This window comes from Ambystoma mexicanum, chromosome 14, assembly GCF_040938575.1.
Source record: "Ambystoma mexicanum isolate Mex_15411 chromosome 14, UKY_AmexF1_1, whole genome shotgun sequence".
Taxonomy (NCBI): Eukaryota; Metazoa; Chordata; class Amphibia; order Caudata; family Ambystomatidae; genus Ambystoma; species Ambystoma mexicanum.
Genome location: NC_090940.1, coordinates 210,552,301 through 210,572,337, shown reverse-complemented (window position 1 = coordinate 210,572,337; position 20,037 = coordinate 210,552,301). Strand labels below are relative to the sequence as shown.

The window sequence follows — 20,037 nt, the reverse complement described above, 5'->3', positions numbered from 1 at the left end:
CATTTTTGCCCCATAGGGCATAATGGGAGTGGGGAAGGCGCTAATTACGGCACCGTAAATTACGGTGCCTTAATTAGCACCAAGGCTGTTTAGCGCCATGGATTTTAACGCCTGCTAAAAGCAGCCGTTAAAATTGGAATCAGGCGTTAAGGGTTAACGACGGCGTTAACCCTTAACGCCTGAGTTGTAATGAGGCCCATTATGTCAAATTGTGATGTGTTTTAGTGTACAGTTTGCTAGCTGGGAGTCAATTTTGTATTGGATGTCTTGCCGTGTGTGTGTGTGAGGCTGTGTGTGTGTGTGGACTAAGAACATGAGGTATCGGTTTGTGTACTGTCACTTGGTATACTAGTGGTATGGAGCGACACATTGTCATCTTACTGGCTTGCTGGCTATGTGAGAGTGTGGTTTTAGTGAGTCTAGTGTGTTATGGTCTGTTATTGGTCAAAGAAGACCTGCATATTGTATGCTGTTTGGTACAGGGTGCATGGTGTGTGGTGTCGGTGTGTCTAATTTGTTAATTCGATCTGATGGTGTTGATAGGCAAGTATACCTTTGCTGTATCCCATTGGGTGCTTTCTTTGTTATGATCACATGAAATGTTGGCATGTGTTGTCACGGGTGGGTCCCACAAAACATGCCTCAACGGATAGACTTCAAGATCCTTATTTAGTTTTAGCATGTGAGGATTTGGAAGATGGCCTTTAGGGGTGGAATGCAACTCCAAAGCGAAGAAAAGTAACTAGAGTAATACGACATGAAGCAGTGTCCAGACAGTTCCATCTTAATCTTAGTTAAAAATGTCCAATCATCTGCCCAGGATGGTGTACCCTAAATCACTCACTGGGATATAAGTGTCCCCCTAAACAGGCTCGCTAAGATGTGCAAGTCTTCCTTTGGACTGGCGGCTTTACACCTTCCACCAGTGTATGGATTTGTAGCCCCCAGTTGGCATGACTCTGTGGGCTTCTTTAAGGATATGTCCCCTGCCAGTCTTTGGGCCCAGATTCTCAGCAGGCCTCCTATGCTGTCTTGCCTCTTTAACCTGGCTTCTCTCCTTGTTATTGCTTGCCACTTTTGGCGGTGCCAAGTCGGTTTCTGCTGTCCTGTATCTCTTCTCTTCAGCTTCCCTGCTGCTACTTGGCCTTCTTTGCTTGTCCAATGCCACTTTTGTTTCAATATCACACCACCTTACTTTCTACTCAGTTCATTCCCGCTATATCGCTGGACAGCCGTTCGAACACTCACTCTGTCTGGAGGCTTGTTTCCCTGTTTATACAGTTACTAATTGGGTGATTATTTCAATGAGCAGTCTTATTTGAGGGTATGTTTCCTCATTGGCATCATCTCTCATCATTGGCCTTGGCCTAATGTTCCAACTCCTCCCCATCTAGGTAACTTGTGTTTTTATTTCTCTGAAGGTGTTGTGCATTGTTAATTAACATAGATTGACCACCGGCCCAAGGTCACAAATACCCTGTCTGTCATGTTGGTATCAGGTGGCGTTATCATATCGGCTCACTGACCCCACTCTATGGAGCTGTTGTACAAAATGATCCATTTGTGCATGTGCAACACTGTTGGTCTGAAGGTGAGTGCACACACTGTTTCGCTTGCTGCTGCCAAGTGGTTCTGTCCTGACTTTAATCTGTGATCCATGTTGAGGTTTGCATAGCCATCATGCTTTCCTTTGCAGTCCCCACATCGATTATGTATTGCGCTGATTTCAGCTTTTCCTAAAACTGAAACACATGGTTCTTTGATCAATTTTCTCAGGGATTTTGCCTTACTGAAGGGAAGCTCTACCCTTAACCAAAGGGTTTTATCAGTATTTGCTTCTCTTGTAAAGTATGTTGCCTTCAGAGTCATATGACTGCTAATAGTTTACGTTATTTTAGTTCTAAAAGGAATTAGGGATGATTGTGCCAATAGTGGTTGAGTTGGAGACAGTGCAATACGTTCCCTGATATACCACCAGGTCCTTCTCTGTGTTGAAGACTGTGGTGCTCACTCCCAAAGTTCCATACTAGCCCACATGGTGTGTCAAAATGTCTCTAGCATACTCTGGGATTGTATAGTGTCCAAACACTTCTTTCTTGGCCATGCATCTTTCCTGGATGCTGCTGAAGTTGTTGGAGCATTGCATTGGTCCTCCACAACTTGTCTACCTTTTGGGTATCCCTAGATTGTCCTATGGTGGTAAGGCATTGGCCAGTGTACAACTAGATGGAACCCGGGTTCTTACTGCTTTCCCCTATCAAGGTAGCTCTTCAATCTCAGGTTAGGCAAAGGGTCTCTTCCCCCGGTTTTTGGTCTCTAGCCCTTATTCTGTCCCCTCCTCTACTACTTTAGGAACACTTTCCTGGCTCGATAAAAAACTGCTTCTTTTTCTGCCTAGCAGCCCGTTTTCCCTTTTCCTCCTCCTGGTCTTCATTACTGCCTGCTCTTGGTTTGTCCACTTTTTTATCTCCATCTCTTCTTCCCCCACTTTTTCATTTTCTGCTTCTATCGCTCTCTCTCTTTATGTATTTCCTCCTCTCATTCCTCTCTCGCTGTCTCATGTCCACTTTCTCCTCTACCTTTTCTTTCCCTCAATTCACTAAGACCTCTCCCTCCTACTTCTACTCCATCTCTGCTTGCCTTTGTGATGAATTAGATTCTGCTCTGCAGGAGTACAAGGATAAGTTGGGGCTAAAATGCCTTCTCAGCCCTCACACTTCTACAAACTAAGAGCCAACCCAATCATAAAGGTAATACAAGCACAGTTAAGAGATATACCTCCTTCTCCTTTTGAGGGAAGACAATCCTCTTAAGAGGGGTGTGAATGTAACACACCATCTGCAATAGGGCTATCTAGAAAACACTGTACAAAACCCACCATGTGGAAAGAACAGAGAAGATGCAACATATAGAAGCATGTAGCACTCGTATGAATGCAGGGGTGATAGGCAAATTATTACCCAAAACAATTCTCTGGGTGAAAACACGTGCATAAGTGACCTAATCAGTCTCTAGGGCCTAAATGGACCAGAGGGGCAGTTGCTGGTCACTAGTACCTTGTTTCATTCTTAGGCGGTTCAACGGCATCAACCTCGACTTTTGAGTAATGGTGCGAGCGGGTCAAGCTCAGTTCGGGTACAGTGGATCGTCGGTGTCCCAGTGGCAAGCCGACGTTGAGCAGGTTCAAATTTGGTAGTTCTGTACAGCTTGAAGGCAGAATTCGGTGGTGCAGGTCGGGGCGCTCACCAGAATCTCTTTGAGGCCGGGTCGAGCCGGGTTGTAACCACCGGGAAGTGTCAATGAGTGACTGTGAAAAACCAAAGCATACCTCACCCGCTAGTCCTCTGGGACTTGACATCCAGGTGGCCAGGACACGGACATCACTTTTGGATCCAGTGCCTGGGGGTTGACCAGTGCACAAGGATCATCTCCCCCATCCTATAGTCCCAACTGCACCCCCCTTTTTTCACAAACACTGGGCCGAGTAAGAGGGTGACAAAGAGTAACCAGACTAACTCTCTCACATTGTACCGGACATGCCCCATTAATCAACTCAGGCAAAGTCAGGCTCTTTACTCTAAGGGCATACACCTGATACCAGTTAGCGCTCCTCACACAAATAAAAGGCATAACCTAAAGACACACTCTGAGCAAGGTGGAACACGAGAATGAGCAGAACTTCCGGGACGAAGGCCCACCTACTGGAACAGAGCAACAGACCAAGGGACGAGAGCAGCGGGCCAAAAACCCCAAGACTTCCCTACTGGAGGTCGTTGCCTCTGACAGACTGCAAAAGAAATGTGGCGGGGAGACCACCAGGGGGCGCGGAGCATGACGGACCTCTGAGGCTCGAGCTCCGCCACCACCACAGGGCCTAGCAGGCTGAAAGAATCCCCGGCCGGGATTTGGAGCTAAAGCCGAGAGAGGTCGGCCCCTGAGCGGCCCGCCTGAGGCGCCACACCGGTGCAGAGACCCCATCCCGCAAAATTACCCCAAATCACGCGAGTGCCTGAGAGAGCGGCGCGGGGCAAGGGCTCCCACCAGAGCACCACGCGTTCCGGACCCGGGCGGCAACTCGCACCCTAGTATCGCGGGCCCTGGAGGAGAGACAGGAGAAGACAGGGAGGAGCGGGACCCCCGGCTGCACACACAGAGGTGTACGCAGAGGCCAGACGCCGAGAAAAGCTCCCCCGAAGGACGCGACCCCTCGTGAAGGGATCCTGTGTTGGCGAAAGCACCGGAGCACAATACCGCAGCAATACGGTACAGAGGAGGAGACGGAGGCTGTCCGGGGGGTGGCAGCCAAGAGAGGAACATCAGGCCAACTGAGGTGAGAAGGGCACACCAGATGCCCGTCGACTCCCGGGCAGGACCAGCGCGGCCCCCCTCCCTCGGGATCCTATGCGGGTCGAGCCTGGGCCCAGAGACACGCGCTGGAAACAGCGAGAGGCGAGGAGGGAGCCGGGCTGAAGGGGGCGCGGAGAAGAAAACCCCCCCCCCCCCTGCCGGCCGCATCCATCCAGTGCCACAACGCGGACCCGTCCCGGGGTTGGGCCTGAGAGGCATCGCCCGCACACCTGGCAGTGTGAGGAGCAGGGGATACCCCTCCCCATGAAATCAACGCTTGCATAATGCTGCAGTGAAACTGGAAAGCACCTTACTGGTGATACAACGCAGACCCGCCCCAGCCCTGTGTGGGGGCGGGAGCAAATTCACCCGTGTTACAAAGAACAGGGGATACAACCCCCGGCCCGTGACACCACCACCGGCAAAACATTGCGGGGCCGCCAGAGAGCTCCACACCGGAGAGGGGCGCTCCCAGGGCGAAGAGGTGGCCCCAACATTAAGGGGACCCACGGAATCCCACAGGAGGAGCCTCACCAGAGACACCGTCCTGAGGGACACATAGAGGGAGCCACCCTGGAGCAAACCTCGCCCCATAATTCAATCCGCTTGCTTCAACGTTTCCGTTGGGCACCCTCAACCCAGAGCGGCAACCCCGTATCTACCATGTCGGCAGAGGACGCCCCCCTCTACCACGGCACTTACCAGAGAAGACCTCAAAGACATCTTCCACGAGATCAAGGCTATCCGTACCGACATCCAGGCCGCTGTGGTGGACCTAAGGGGGAGAGTTGAAACCCTTGAAGATAAAATGGAGGGCATGGAAAACAATCATCTCCAAATGGATCTACTGGACATGAAATATGAGGCGAGGCTGACGGACCTGGAAGTGAGAGAAGAGGACATGGTCCTGAAGATGGATGATCTCGAAAACAGGGAATGCTGTAACAACCTACGCATCATAGGACTGACCCAGAAAAAAGGAGCGACAGCAGCGAAGGTGGGGCGGAAGGTCCGGAGCCTAATAAATCAACTCTTTGCATTGGAAGGGGTAAAGGAAGTCCAGCTAGAAAGAGCGCATCGAGGCGGTGGTGCCAGAGGGGGAGGCCCTAGATCGATTGTGGTGCGCTTCCTCCGCTACAGAGAAAAGATGGAGGTCTTGGAAAAAGCTAAGAAGCTGGGCAACTTCCTCTTCGAAGGGGACACTATTAAAATCTTCCAAGACTTATCCGCACTCACGCTCACCCGTAGACAAGACTGTCGCCCGCTCACACAATGGCTGACAAGTCAGGACATAAGGTACAGATGGTCGTTCCCCTTCGCTCTTTCCTTTGAGAGGGCCGGAGTGGACTACAGAGTAATTAACGGTAAGGAGGCCTCACAAGTGTTGCAAGTGTTAAAGGGGGACACTCAGACAGAAAACAATGAAGAGGAAATACAAGCTTCAGCAGAGAACAGTAGAGAACCGGAGGGCCCCTGGTCCACGAAGAAAAGAGCGAAGGGTGGAAGAAAATTCAGGAAACCGAATACCCCAACGAGGAACGATGCAGAGGATTAAGAACATGATCGCGTCCCAACAAAAATGGTTAAGGTAACAGTTCTACACCCCCGGCCGGGGACACAGAGTTAAGCAGGAGAACTGTGGTGGGTGGACACACGTACACCCTGATAGCTTGCCCGTTGGCAGGCGTCCTAAGTTTGCGGGGGAGGTGGAAGGGGAGAGACGGGAACACTCGCTTTTCACACTTACGGATTCAGCATGGTTCTTGTCACAAATGGAATGAGTACAGCTCCCACGACGCCGGATGGGAGGGGACAATGAGGAAAAGTCCTGATGTTAGACAGTGATAAGAGGGGCCGGGTTGAGACCCTTAGGCTGGGTTCACTCAATGTTAAGGGGCTAAATTCGCCAGCGAAGTGCTCCCTGCTGGGGAGGGAAATGTAAAACGCAAGATTGGATGTCCTCATGGTGCAAGAAACTAGAACGTTAAAAGGGCATGAGAGGGCCATTCCGGGAGCACACGTGGGTCAGACCTTTTGGGCATCTGGCCACTCTAAAAAAGGGGGTACGGGTATCATTCTGCATAGAGACCAAAAGCTCACGGAAGTGTCATGGTGGGAAAGAGAAGATGGGAGAGCCATGGTGGTGTCGGGTAACCTAGGTGATTCAAGGATTTCCCTGGTAGTAATATACTGCCCCAATGTAGGCCAGAGTGAATTCCTCAGAGAAGCGCTGGGAGAAGTGATGGCAAAGGCGGAGGGACTCCTACTCATGGGGGGAGACTTCAATATGTGGGCGGATTGGGAACGAGACCATAGCGGTGAAAACGCCCCCGCGAGACAATCATGGAAGAGGACCCCAGGGTGGCTTCAGAGACCTGATGTGGAGTTATGGGCTGGTAGATATTTGGAGGGAATTACATCCTACTAGGAGGGGATACACTTTCTTCTCCACGGCCCATGGTACGAGAACCAGAATTGACTACCTATTTGCGGGGCATCAGCACATGAGTAGAATAGAGGCCTGTGAGATAAGGCCGTCCAGCTGGTCGGACCATGACATGGTCTGGTCGGACATCAGCATGGCAGGCCTGAAACCCAGAGACTCCTTATGGAAATGCAATGACTTCCTCCTCAGAGATGCAGTTTTCAAGGAGGAAATGATAACAGCAATCAGTGAATTCTTTGAATTTAATGATACGGGCAAAGTTAGCTGTGAGATGGTTTGGGATGCAGCGAAGGCCACTTGAAGGGGGGAGACTGATTAGAGAGGGGGCTTCCAAGAAAAGACTCAGGACCCTTCTCGCACATAAACCGAGGTCGGAAATACTCCAACTAGAGCAGTCGGAGGGAAGGGGGGAGGAGGAGAAGGAAAGAGACCTGGATAATGCAAGAGGGAAGAGACAGGAACTGAGGGAGCTGGAAATGGGCAAAGTGGTGGCTGGCCTACAACACCTCTGCCAAAGATACTACGAGAAAGGTGACCAGGCTGACGCCATGCTGGCAGCCAAACTCCGGGGCCAGAGAGCAGATAGATGGGTGACCAAGATAACAAGTAGTGTGGGAGGAGAGAGATCAGACCCGGAAGGCATAGCCGAAAATTGTGCAGATTTTTATGAGACCCTGTACACAAGGGAAGGGAACATGGATCAAGAGGAGTTGGGTACATACCTCGGCGGAGTCACTCTCCCCGCCCTTAGCCCCACGGTGGCGACCACTCTAGACGCCCCGATAACAGAGGACGAGGTACTCAGGGCAATTGCGGGACTGAAACTGGGTAGAGCACCGGGGGAGGACGGGTTCACCACATGCTTCTACAAGGCCTTTGCGTGCCACCTGGCGGGCTTCCTGGCAGGCCTCTTTTCCAACATAATGACAACTGGGAAAGCCCCCCCGTCTTTTGGTAAAGCTCTTATTACAGTGATTCCAAAGGAGGGGAAGGACCCGGCGGACTGCCGCTCTTATAGACCGATCTCTCTTTTGAATGTGGATGCCAAATTGTTCACTAGAATCATTGCTACCCGGCTCGAGGATCATATGCCCGGGCTTATACACTCGGATCAAGTGGGTTTCATAAAAGGAAGACAGAGGGCGGACACCCTTAGGAAGACTTTACATCTCATGAGGGAGGCGGCGCCAAAGGGGAGTAACCCGGTCCTGGTGTCCATTGACGCCAAAAAAGGCATTTGACCGGGTTGATTGGGGTTTCCTACATAGCGTGCTCCAAAGACTGGGAGAGGGAATCCGCCGGGCAATCGGGGCCCTGTATGTGGCCCCATCAGCCAGAGTTACAGTAAATGGGCACCTATCTCGCATCTTCAACCTCCAGTGGGGGACCAGGCAGGGCTGCCCCCTTTCCCCGCCTCCGTTCGCTATGACTATGGAAGTATTAGCAGAATATATTAGAGGATCGGCTAGTATACGAGGCATTGATGTAGGCGACCGCACCTTCAAACTGGGTCTTTACGCCGATGACATCTTGCTACACTTGAGAGACCCCGCTAGGTTGGTCCCCGCCGCCATACAGGTGATTGAACGGTTTGGTGATTTCTCAGGGTTCAAGATCAATATAGCTAAATCAATGATCTTCCCGTTTGCCTGGGACTCGGACAGGGACCTGGAGGAACTGGACCCTCTGGGATTACAAATTTGCATCGAGGGGATAACATACCTGGGAATTAATATTGTCAGACCCGATGAAGACTTGAATCAAGCCAATTACTCTCCCCTTTTGGATAAAATATTCAAAGACATGGAGAGATGGGGAAAAGGTCAAATATCCTGGATGGGACGAATAAACGCTATACAAATTAACCTTCTTCCCAGGGTACTTTACGTCTTTCAAATGCTCCAGCTCGAAGCCCCTGATGCTTACCTCATAGAAGCTAAACGACGTATGCTGAAATTCATATGGCAAGGCCAGAAACCCAGAGTGGGATACGAAAACCCTCACGCTCCCCAAAGACAGAGGAGGACTTGCCCTCCCGGACCTTCAAGCCTACCATAGAGCGGCCCAGCTTAGAGCGTTGGCCCCCCATCTCAGGGAAGACCCCGATGAACAATGGATATATCTAGAGAACTCCCTTCTGAGTCCGGTCACGGCGGGAGAATGGCTATGGGTCCCTCTGAAAAAGCTCCCTCACAGAATTATGGCCCGTCCAATTCTAGGCACTACGTGGAAGGCATTGGCAGGTTAGGGCAACAGCGACAAAATAACGACATGGCCCTCCCCCCTGAGCCACATTTGGTCCACACCAGTACTGGAGATGATACCGGGACACAAACACCATCAACCCTGGTTCGATGCCAGACTAAGCAGGGTTGGCCAACTTGTAAAGGAGGAGACATTCATAGGTATCCAAGAACTGGAAGAGGCTCTGGGGATTGGTACTCTCTCCCCTCTCCTATATCTACGACTTAAAGGCATCCTAATGAAACTCAAACTAAAACCATGTGTGCAACGAAAGCTCACCCCAGTTGAAAGAATCTTGGACACCCACGTGGAAATGAAGGGACTCGTATCTCTCCTTTACGGAGCTTTATTGTCTACCAAAGAAGGATCGACCAGGGGCCTCAGGAGGAGATGGGAGGGGGATCTAAATATTAGACTTGGAGACAAACTCTGGGGACGCCTCTGTAATAGGGCATACAAGACCTCAATCTCCTGCCAGTGCAAGACACATGCCGTCAAACTTCTTCATAGGTGGCAGTATGATCCAGTTAAACTCTCCAAGATGTTCCCCGATGTGGTCCCCAAGTGTTGGCACGGTTGTGGAGAAAAAGCCAACTATTGGCATATGTGGTGGTCATGTGATAGGGTCCAAGCATTCTGGACGGAGGTCCTCAGCTGGCAAAGAGAGGCAGGAGAGGGGCCCTACCCACTAGATCCCATGTTAGTAATATTTGGATTACAACAAAAAGATGAACATTGGGAAACGCTTCCAGACCTGACACACTCCCTGTTATTGGTGGCCAGAGACGCGTGAGCCAGAACCTGGAAAAGAGCTGCCCTCCCCAGTAAGAGAGAATGGGTGGCAGTGGCCAAGGACATTTACTACATGGAAAAGCTAACGGAAGCAATCCAGGGCTTGAGCTCACGCACAGAATCTGAGTGGCTACAGTTTATGGAGGCGTTTGGCAACAAAGGGGACGAAACCTGATGCCCCCATAGAGAGGCGACCCGGCCCCACAAAATCTATCCGAGCCCAGAACATCTGATGACTAACCCCAGATAGTCGGCCTACCACCGACTCACATGAGCCTGGTGGGAGCTGCCCGGAGACGCTCTTGGGCGGACCAGCTGAATCCACATACTGTGATAAGAGGGGGGGAGGGTTTGGGAGGGGGTAAAACGGCAGAGATCTATGACTCCATTTTATGTGTTTTATCAGGCTCGCGCCTACAGTTGTTTAATTTCGATGTGTCATTTGTTCACATGAAAACTCAATAAAATTGATTTTTAAAAAAAAAAAGACATGTGGCGAAGGGAAGAATTCACAAGTGAAGATTGCATTGTGTTTCAAGGATGCCAGCGACCCTCCCGGGTGAACGGCAGAGTTGGGGAGGCGAGGCCAAGCCTGTGGTACTAACCTTGACTCGGTAATCGGAATCTACGAAACAAGAAAGAAGCGCACACTGCCGGTGAGTTGGCAAGCGACCTGAGAGATTGGTGTGTGTTAAAGGGAATGCAAATAGCAACATATCACCAGTGAACGCTGCACACGTGTGAAGTGAGACGTGAAGAAAGGCAGACCCCTGAATGAACTTTAAAAGTAAAATGCAGCTGTGAGATCAACAACACTAAGTATCCGGTGAAAGGAAGTAGCCCATTCGAAAGTCTCAGCGAAAAGTACATAATTTAGGGCTAAAAACAGGATCTTAAAGTAAAATAGTGAACGTTAAGTCAAAGTGGGCCTGTAAGAAACCACGTACATTCGAAAGACTTCAACATCCGAAAGGGGTCCGAGCCCGATTGAGGGCGACCTAAAGTGTGTTAAGCTTGGCGAAGGGAGTCCGCCCCCTTGCAACTTTGCATTGAACGTTAAAGTAAGAGGTCTGAGCCCGGCAGAGGGGGATCTACAAGAACTGTGCAGTGAAAGGTCTGAGCCCGGCATAGGGTGCCCTTAGAGAACTGAATGGTGAAAGGTCTGAGCCCGGCAGAGGCGGACCTTTACAAACGTTTTGATTTAAACATTACTTTTGAAACCAGAGAAAGAGACTTTAACGTGGAAGGCCAGGCGAGCCTCGATCCACAGTTTTGAACTGTGTACTGTTTACTGTGTTGGAAACAGAGCCAGAGTGTGTCATCCTGGATACAAGGATCACCTTGCCCCGTGAGACCTAACGTGGGGAGGAGAGCTGGTTAAGTCGCATCATTTCTACATTGATTTTTCCTTTTGCATACATTTCTCCTTTTTACACTTTTTTACAAGAGATATGGCAGGCATTAGGTTTTGTTAGCATAGGTCATTTTGATTTGACGGACTTCACTAGGACTGTTTTGTTTATCGTTTGATGGTCGAGACTACTCCCATTTTAGGTTTAGGGCAGAATAGGAGTTTCTCCAGCCCCAACATTTTCAATAAAGGTTTTACAAATTGTATCCATTGTGTCAGTGTCAATACTTGTGATACCATGCCTTCCCTACAGTGACGCTCCAGCAGTTCGAATCAGTGAGCGTGGTTGTCGAAATGGTTATCCTGTTGCTCTGAAGTGTGGTTTTGCGAAGCGGGCATTGGAGGGCTAGCCAGTTAGTCATCCTGTAACCTCTAGTAAGAGTCTGCAAGTAACTGTCCTGTAGATTGAGTCGGGTACCTGTTTCGAGCAGTTGAATTGAACCTAGTAGGTGATGGCCTCAGTAAGGGTACGATGCAGCATCTAGCGGCTCAATGTGCAAATAAAATGGTTCGTAGGAGTGCCAGATGTTAGCATCAGCGGCATCCCTCAGTGTCAATGCCCCTCACCGTCAGTTAACGGGCGTTGAGGCTACAGCAGAGGGACCCATAGCTGATATGGTCCTTCAGATGTTGTAAGACCCACTTGAGGGGCTTGAGGATAGGATTAATCCATTCAGGGTTTGTCTCCCAGCTTTGGGAAATTCTGGTGCAGAGTGACAGGTCTTAGTCCACAGCAGGAGTCACCCCCAATGTGCCCTGGGAGTGGGTAGGGGGCAGAGGTTTCTTCTGTCTTGGACTACTCCTTATTCACCTCAGTGGTTGAGGGCTTTGGAAAGTACAATTCTCCCAAAAGAGGTTCAGTGAAACCTTCTCAGGTGTTGTTCCAGAGTGAATCAAAGAAGTGGTGGGGGACCCATTCTTTTAAAGGTAAAGATCCACAGGTGATTGAACTAAAGATAGCCTGTCTTAGTGGTCCAATCCCTGTTCTTGTCAGAAGGGCAAAGTCCACTTCTTTCATCACACCTAAAGTGCTTTGCTCCAGACGAAGTGGAGGGGACAGGAAGTAGAGAGAGAGAGACAGAGAGAAACAAAATGGTGGAAGTCTTCCTCCACTGTACAGATCCCTCCTGAATACTCTAATGTCCCCTTCCTTTCTTACTAGGAGCAAATGCCTTGTGAAATGCAGAACACTGGTGTAAGGCTACTCCCTTTGAATGGGTGTGCTCCTTTGATGCCTGGGCATAGGGAACCTGAGCAGTGCACGGCTGGTTCTGGCAGAAGGCCCTACCTACCCTTATAAACAGATGAAAGAAGAGGCGTGGCCATTCAGGTTCCTGGCCTGCCATTTGGCAGTCTCAGCCTGTCTGGCCCAGATACACATCACCTTGCATAACTTGAGCTGGCTCACAGGGGCTGACACATGTGCGATATCAAAGTGAATGTGGCTGCAATGATTAAAAGTAGCGCCGTGTACCATGCCTTAACTCAGACATAGCTTTATTTTAGAATTTAACCTGCCACAATCATGGACTACTTATCATCATAGTTTTGGTACAGGGTCACCTATCTTAAATTCAGCCCCTGCGCTGCATAGACTTGGTTGTCACTGGAGCTGTGAGGAACACAGACAGGCACTGCAAATCAGGATACTAATGCAGCAGATCTCAGATGCACCCTATGCTTCTGGCATTGCGTCTATGGAAGGGGAGTCTGATCAGGAGATTGCCCTTTCAGAAATTAATTACCCTCATCATTTTATTAATGAATAAAAATAAAAAAAAGCAATGGATTCACTGTTGCCAGATTGCAGTCCGTCACAGCCTCACTAAATCCTCTTAAACTGTCTCCTAGCTTCCACACCTCTCTCAGTTAGCCCTAGTTTTATATTTTAGGCGGGAGTGTAAATGAACTCATAGATGGTAAAGCCATGAAAGCTTTGCACTAATAAGAAGTGTGTTTTGAAATTGGCTGGGAATGGACAGGCCTACAATTCCAACATGTGAACTTGTGCTGCATCCCACTTTCCACCAAGGGCAAACAAAGGCCATCTGCAATCTTGGAGTCAGGTATCATCTAATCTGTGGCTGGCGATTTCCAGATGGCACGGCACAGGTATGCTGCTCTCCATTTGTTTTATTTTTATGATTTATTGCACTTTTAGAAGGACCACAAGATCCCCTCTTTCTAGGAAGGGCTCACTCGCAAATTCCCAAGCATATCTGCAATGTTGTCCCTCTCTGCCCTCTTTCCAAAAATGTTAACATGCAGAGCCCTACCAGTATGGGCTCACAAGTCACGCTCCCTAGGTCCAACTGGGGTTTCTTTCCTGGCTACACTGCACATCATTAGGGCCATGATGAGGATTTCAGGGGGCCATGAGGGCCGTAATACACAACACGTGTGTGGTAGAGGCCCTGGGGATCCCCCTTAATACCACCTCTGGAGCCTGCATCACAGAGCGGGTGGTGGTTCCTGGCCCCCACAGTCTCCCAAAACTCATCTCACTGCCTCTCAACTGTGACCTCGCCACAGGTGGTTTGACCGCCTTTAGAAAGTATTGCACTTTCTGGCCAGCTAAGGGGGGACTGGAGGTATTCTTGGGGATCATCCTTGTACATTTGCCAGGGGTAGCATCACAGAGCGGGTGTCTTCCCCTGGCTCCCAGAGTTCCCCAGACCTCATTTGTAGGTAAACAATAGGCGACCTTGTCACAGTGTTTAGTATGGTATGTTGTGTTTAAGGCATTAAGGAGTAATATGCTGCTTTCTGTATAAACCTTTAGCATAGTGTTGTTGCTTGCAAGTGTGAAATATGGAGTGTTTTGTTGTGTTGGTGGTGTGGCCTTCAGTGTTCTGTTGGTTGCATCAAAGTGCTATGCCAAGTGTGTTCTATTATGACAGTTGCTTTGCAGATTGGCACATTAGCATTTGTATGGCTGTATTAGTTTTGTTTTGTGGGCATATCCTTTGTGTACGGTTGCATGTGTGCTGAAGAATCACTGTAATTCTTTAATTAGGTGCTTTTGCTTTTTATCTTGAATAGGTATTAAGTGGCGCTGGATTTCATGTGCTGGCTCTTGATTACAGAGGTATGTCATTGTTTGAGTATACTATATAAGAAAGTACCACATAATAACCTAAATAGACTAATGCACAAACACATAATTTAAAAAGGATTTAAATAAAATGTGTCCTAAAAATTAAGCTGAGTGATATTAGAGTTAAAATAAGTTGTATGTTACACAATGGGCCACATTATTTATTTATTTATTTAGTATAGCGCCGGGCGGCCCTTGGGCATCGTAGCGCTTGTTACAGAATGCTTATTTGCTTTCATTCTTAAGTTGCATACAAAGTTACATACGTGAAGGCAAGGTTACAGTGGCTTGGTTTGGCAAGAGTTCAGGCAGTTGTGCAGAGTATTTAATTAAACAGTTTGGTTTTGAGCATTTTTCTGAACACAGTGTAAGATTTTTCATTTCTCAGGGCTGTTGGGAGGGGTTCCAGTTTTTTGGTGCTAAAAGGTGGAAGCTGGTACCATTATGAGTCCGGCAGTAGTTGTGTCGGTAAAAACAGCATGGCTTCCGCTGGAGTCATTATTTTTTCTGGCGCCCAGCAATTGGGACTTACCTGGGCATTACAGCCCCGGCGGTCCTGGTAATTCCTCATTGCCGGGCGCCGGAAAATATTACTCCGCATTCCCATTCCAATTTGAGTCCCATTAGACTAAATGGGAATGGGCAGGGCATCCGTCAAGGTCTGGGAGCAGGTGCCTTTCCGACAGCCAGGAGAGCACCCGCCCGCAGAACTTGTAGTTTTCCGGTCCGGAAACAACGGTGCTGACAAGCTTACCGGCAGTGTTGTTTCCAGACCTGCAACCATGTAATGAGGCCCAATATCCTCAATTCTCAAACTGTTGGCCAATTGGCATTGAGCTTTCGGTTTCCTGTTGGGAAGTAGAGCTAATTCTTGCTCAAGCACAATGCACTCATGGTCCCCTGCTTGGAAATTGAATCCTGGAAGTGAAGCTCTGGGTTTCTTTACCAAATTGCCCACGACATGGGCAGTCTGCGGATTCTTTTGGCAAAGTAGGACAATCAACAGAAGCTGGTTATAGTGTCAGCAGTGGTGTCATCTGGGAAAGCTGCTGCAGTAATGATGGCAGTGGATACCTGTAACGCTCACCTGGTATCCACGGGGACGTCACTCAGCCTGTTCTGACCTCTTACGACCTCAAACCCTTCCCTGGAGGCTATTCGACTGGAGACTGGGCCTGAAATACAGGATTGGTAGAGTTTAACTCCCTTTTGTCTCTGTGTGCTTGAACCCCTTCTTCCCTGGGGTCCAACCCTTCCCTTTGATCCACAGCTCACCTTGTTTTCTTAGATAGTGTGCTCTCCATCCTGCTTTCAGCGCAGGGGCACGTTGATTGATGCGGGCTCGTTGCTGCCTAGTTACTTCACTGGCAAGAGTCCGACAGGTAAGTATAATGAGTCTTTTGAACAGTTCTCTAACTTCGTTCCTTTCCTTCCTTAGATGATGGCCGGCGTCCGGGGATGGTGGCGTGCTGTTGAGATGAGTAGCGCTGAAGGTGAGTGAGAGCGCGATGCACCCCTTTCGTATTTGCATTGAACTGAGTTATTTTTCTGTGTCTTTTAGGTGCCGCGACGTTTTCAGCGTGGATGCCGGTTATGAAGAACATATGCGGTGGGTAAGCGCGGTATGCAGCGCCTCTAGATGTTTCCATGCTAACCTGGAGTGTCTTTTCCCTCTTGCAGATGGATGAGAAGTTCCGGAGACAGAGTTCCCCCAGAGCGGCTGTGGTTCAGGTAAGCGTTTGAAGCTTGTACAGTATTTAAAAATAAGCGAAGATGCCCGGGATGGGAATGACCACGCCGAAGATGCCCGCAGAACAGAAGGAGCGATGAATGATGGGCAGAAGCGCCGCAAGGTAAGGCTGTTCTTAACGGTGTTCTTGTTCTTGCAGGAGCTGAGCGCAGAAGAAAGATGCAGGCCAACTGGAGACCGATCCGAACACAGTGAGTGTCACGCTGCAGGTGCATAAAACGCAAAGCATGTTTCTCAGCCTGGGTGTGGCTTAAATAGTCTCTGGATATCCCAAGTGTCTCTGGGCTGAACCACACCCAAAAGACTAGACCGCACATGCAGTTCTGGGAACCGAAATATGTGGGGGCATCCATCTTGTCCCCATCAATGCACTACAAGTCCAATCCCCAATGTTATCCTATGGGAGTGAGTGAGTCTGGTGCCACAAGCGCCAAGTCTGACTCCAAGTGGGTCTTTGTAGGGATGGAGAGGCCCTTGAGGGCCATGTAGGTGATCGTGGCCTGGTTCCAGCCTGACATCTTGGAGGGCTTGGGACATGAGAGGCAGGAATCATGACAATACCCTGGGTTGTCTCAGCGTGGGGCAGTGCTGCTGTGTCCCACGTGATGGCCTCTTTCAATCTGTGCCGTGGCAGGTGCCAACAGGACAGGTTTCTGGATGGTCTGCTGATTCTTTTGGGATGGGTGAACTATGAGCCTCCGGAAAACTTTCCAAACTCAGCTGCTAATTTTGGAGCATGATGGCAGAAGGCAGTACTCATGAAGTAGAGGCAAGGTGGCCAAAAGGTACTGCTGTTTGTTTTTCAATGCTGCAGCCAGCATTTGTCTCTCCCTGGGAACCAAGATTTCTGCTATAAGTTTTAAGACTTTGGACTGCTAGACCGTTTGGTGGAAGTCCCAAACAATGCACCCACTGTAAGGAAGGCATTGTATCAAACAGTGAAGACAGACACAAGTGATCACAGTTGAAGGGTGTTTGTTGAACTTCAAATGGGTTGGTTGAACACCTATCTAAACCTAAAGCTAAGGATGGGAGCAAGCTACGACCATCAAATAATAATAATGCAGTCCTAGTCAAGTCTCTGCCAAATAAAAGGGCCTATACTAATAAACCTATTGCCAATCCTTACTTCTAGATACAAAAGAGTGTGGGACAATGATGTATGTAAAAGAAAAGTGTTCAAGAAATAATATATCAGGAGGGTTGAGCAGTTGGCTACCCTTCCACACTTTTTCAGCACAGGGCAGGAGGGCATGTTCAACCTTCGCACACACTCTGTCTTCTTGGCCACGAGGATACAATTCAAGGCACAGACATCGGGGTCTTCTGCTAAAGCCTGTTTCCAAAAAAGTCTCTTACTGCAGAGGGTCTGTTGTAACATACAAAGTCTCAAAGTTCCGTTCCTATCAGGATTTTCACATGCACAAGTTCTCGCTTTCAGTGTTTATAATGGGTCTCCCTCTTTAGGCTGCGACCCCCTTTTTATCACAATATTCACACTTGGTCTACCTCGTTTGGGCTCCCACCATGGATCTTACTCATTCAGGCTTGGATCGCCTTGATATGAATCTCCCTCGTTTGGGCTCAGAACCTCTTGATATCTAAATCAAAGATTTTCGAATGTGCGATTGGTTTTGCTTAAACCGGCTCAGGACCCCTTTGATTAACTTCATACAATTATTCTCAACAATCTTCTTCTTTCTTTTCTCTTGGCGGGATACCTTACAGCAGAGGTCTTCAAACTGTGGGGTGCGGCCACATCCCAGGGAGGGGAGGAGTGGGGGGGGGGGTGAGAGCCCAGCATGAAATGTTAAAAAAAGTATTTAAATTTTTTTTAGATTGGAGGAAATGGGCAGGGCGGCTCACATGGTCGGACTGGACCATAAAACTGTCTCAGGCACCAATGAAAAAGTGGCCCGCAGTTGCAAATGGATATTCATTCCTTTAGTCACAGACTGTTTGAATAGTAACCAAGGGGGTGTTTTTTATTAAAATGTAAGCAAATTGTGATATTTAAAGAATATTTATTCAGCAACAATGGTCAAAACTACTAGCTGCATAGTGAAGTAACTCATCAAACTGGCCCACATTGGCCAAAAAAGTGGCCCATTTTGACTGGCCTACACTAGCATTTTGCATTTTTGGTACGGGCATTGCCCTATTGCCCTATAGGGCAGTCAGAGCCTGGCGGCTCATCCATATTGGGCGAGGGGGCGTCCACCCAGTGGCCCCCTCACCCATTATGGAGGAGCTGAGGAGCCAGCCCAGTGAAACACTGAGCACTGCCTCACCTGCTTTTTCCAGCTGAGGGAGTGCTCCTGGTCTGGCTGAACTGTCACTATTTCCCTTTGACAGTTCAGTTCCCTAGCTGCACATGCTCACTGAGCCATGCAAGGCTGGGGGCGTTTTGCTTTGCCAGCCTTGCATAGCTCAGGGGACAGGGTGTTTATTTTTTATTTTTACTGGATATCTATTATAGATGTCCAGTCAAAAATACCATGCTTTCCCCCTTGGCCTCCCAGCGCCAATTGCAAACTGTTTGGCTTTTTACAGATTTTCTTTTTAAAGTATGCTCTAAAAAATGCAACATTTTAACCCATTATTTTGAACAAATTCATGTGGTTATTTTGAACAAATTCATGTGGGGGGGCCCCCCCAAAGCCCCCTTGATTGGTTCGGGCTCCCTCGCTGTGCTTGGTCGCTATGCCATTTTTGTGGGAAATATTTATGCCCCTCCACTTAAAAAATTCACCAACTCCCACTGGCCCTCGGACTGTGGTGGTAACGGGGTGGGGGTAGCACAGGGACTGTGGTGGGAGCAGGATTGGAGGGTGCACTGGGATAGTGCTGGGATCAGGGTGGGGAGAGCCCAGGGACTGGGCAGGAGTGGGATGAGGGAGCCCAGCGACTGTTTGGGGCAGGTGGGGGAGCCCAGGGACTATACTGGGAGTAGGGTGCAATGAAGGCACGCAATTGTTCATAGCCATTTGTACATACTGTCCATTTGGCCTTTTTGGGGGTCCCGGCCTGCCCAGAATTTGCTCAGGGGGGGCCCAGGCCAAAACAGCTTGAAGACCACTGCCTTACAGAGACTTTCGATTGACTCTGTCAATGGTATCGTATCTTTCCTTCTCAAGTTCAGACATTCATTAGCAGTTTAGCTTCACTTGTGTCTTTCATCACACGCGTTTAACAATGGTCGTTCCAGCACTCGTTATACCATGTTGCCGCTTGCAACCTTGAGTTCAACACAGACCGCTCTTGCATCAGACTCCCCAACTCACCGGCTGTGTTGCTCTTTCTGGTACATCTTTGTTCTTGAAATCAAGGACAATACCACAGCGGCTGCTGCTCCTGCTCCGCCCCGCCTCGGTCACCTACGCGGGAGGGCCTTTGGTATCTCCGAAACACAATGCAGGATTCTTTAGCCTGGTTTCCTGGCCTTACGCTTTCTGCCTCGAAAGTTTCTTGAAAGTAACAGCGTCTGGCTGAAAAGGTCAAGGGTAATTCCCTTCTTGTGAACCCTTCTTGGTTTGCCGTCTTTCTTCCCTCGTTCAGCTGCTGACTTGAAACTGCTGTACCTTTGTGTGCTTTGCCTCACTCAGAGTGTGCTTTCGTGCTCTGCCTTTTATCCGTGTGGAGAAGTCTAATAGAAGTCAGGTGTGAGTGATCATCAGTAATTGCCTGACCTTGCCTGACCACAGTAGCGGGCCATGTCAGTCTGTGTGAGTCTTTCTCCCAGAGCGGGCTGTCCTTGTGAAAGTGCTGGGAAAGGAGAAGAGGTGGAGGGTAAGGTTCCCACGTATCCTACCTGGTAGGATGGGGTAAAGGTGTTGCAGACCCCTCACCCAGGTGATCCTCCCGCACTGGTCCACACCAAGGGTCTGCATCCCAAGGCGATGGTCATGCCCTGGCCATCTGAAAGAGAGATCTGCGGGTACTAACAGGTA

At 49.3% G+C, this 20,037-nt stretch overlaps 1 protein-coding gene across 2 annotated transcripts in view; it reads left to right on the top strand.

Annotated features, from left to right (window-relative positions):
• The window catches only part of ABHD12B (abhydrolase domain containing 12B), a 304,395-nt gene that overhangs the window by 135,069 nt on the left and 149,289 nt on the right, over nt 1–20,037 (top strand). For both annotated transcript variants that reach the window (XM_069638955.1, XM_069638954.1), the window contains exon 6: nt 14,283–14,328. In XM_069638955.1, coding sequence (XP_069495056.1) covers nt 14,283–14,328 — 46 coding nt within the window. The remainder of the gene's footprint in view (nt 1–14,282; nt 14,329–20,037) is intronic.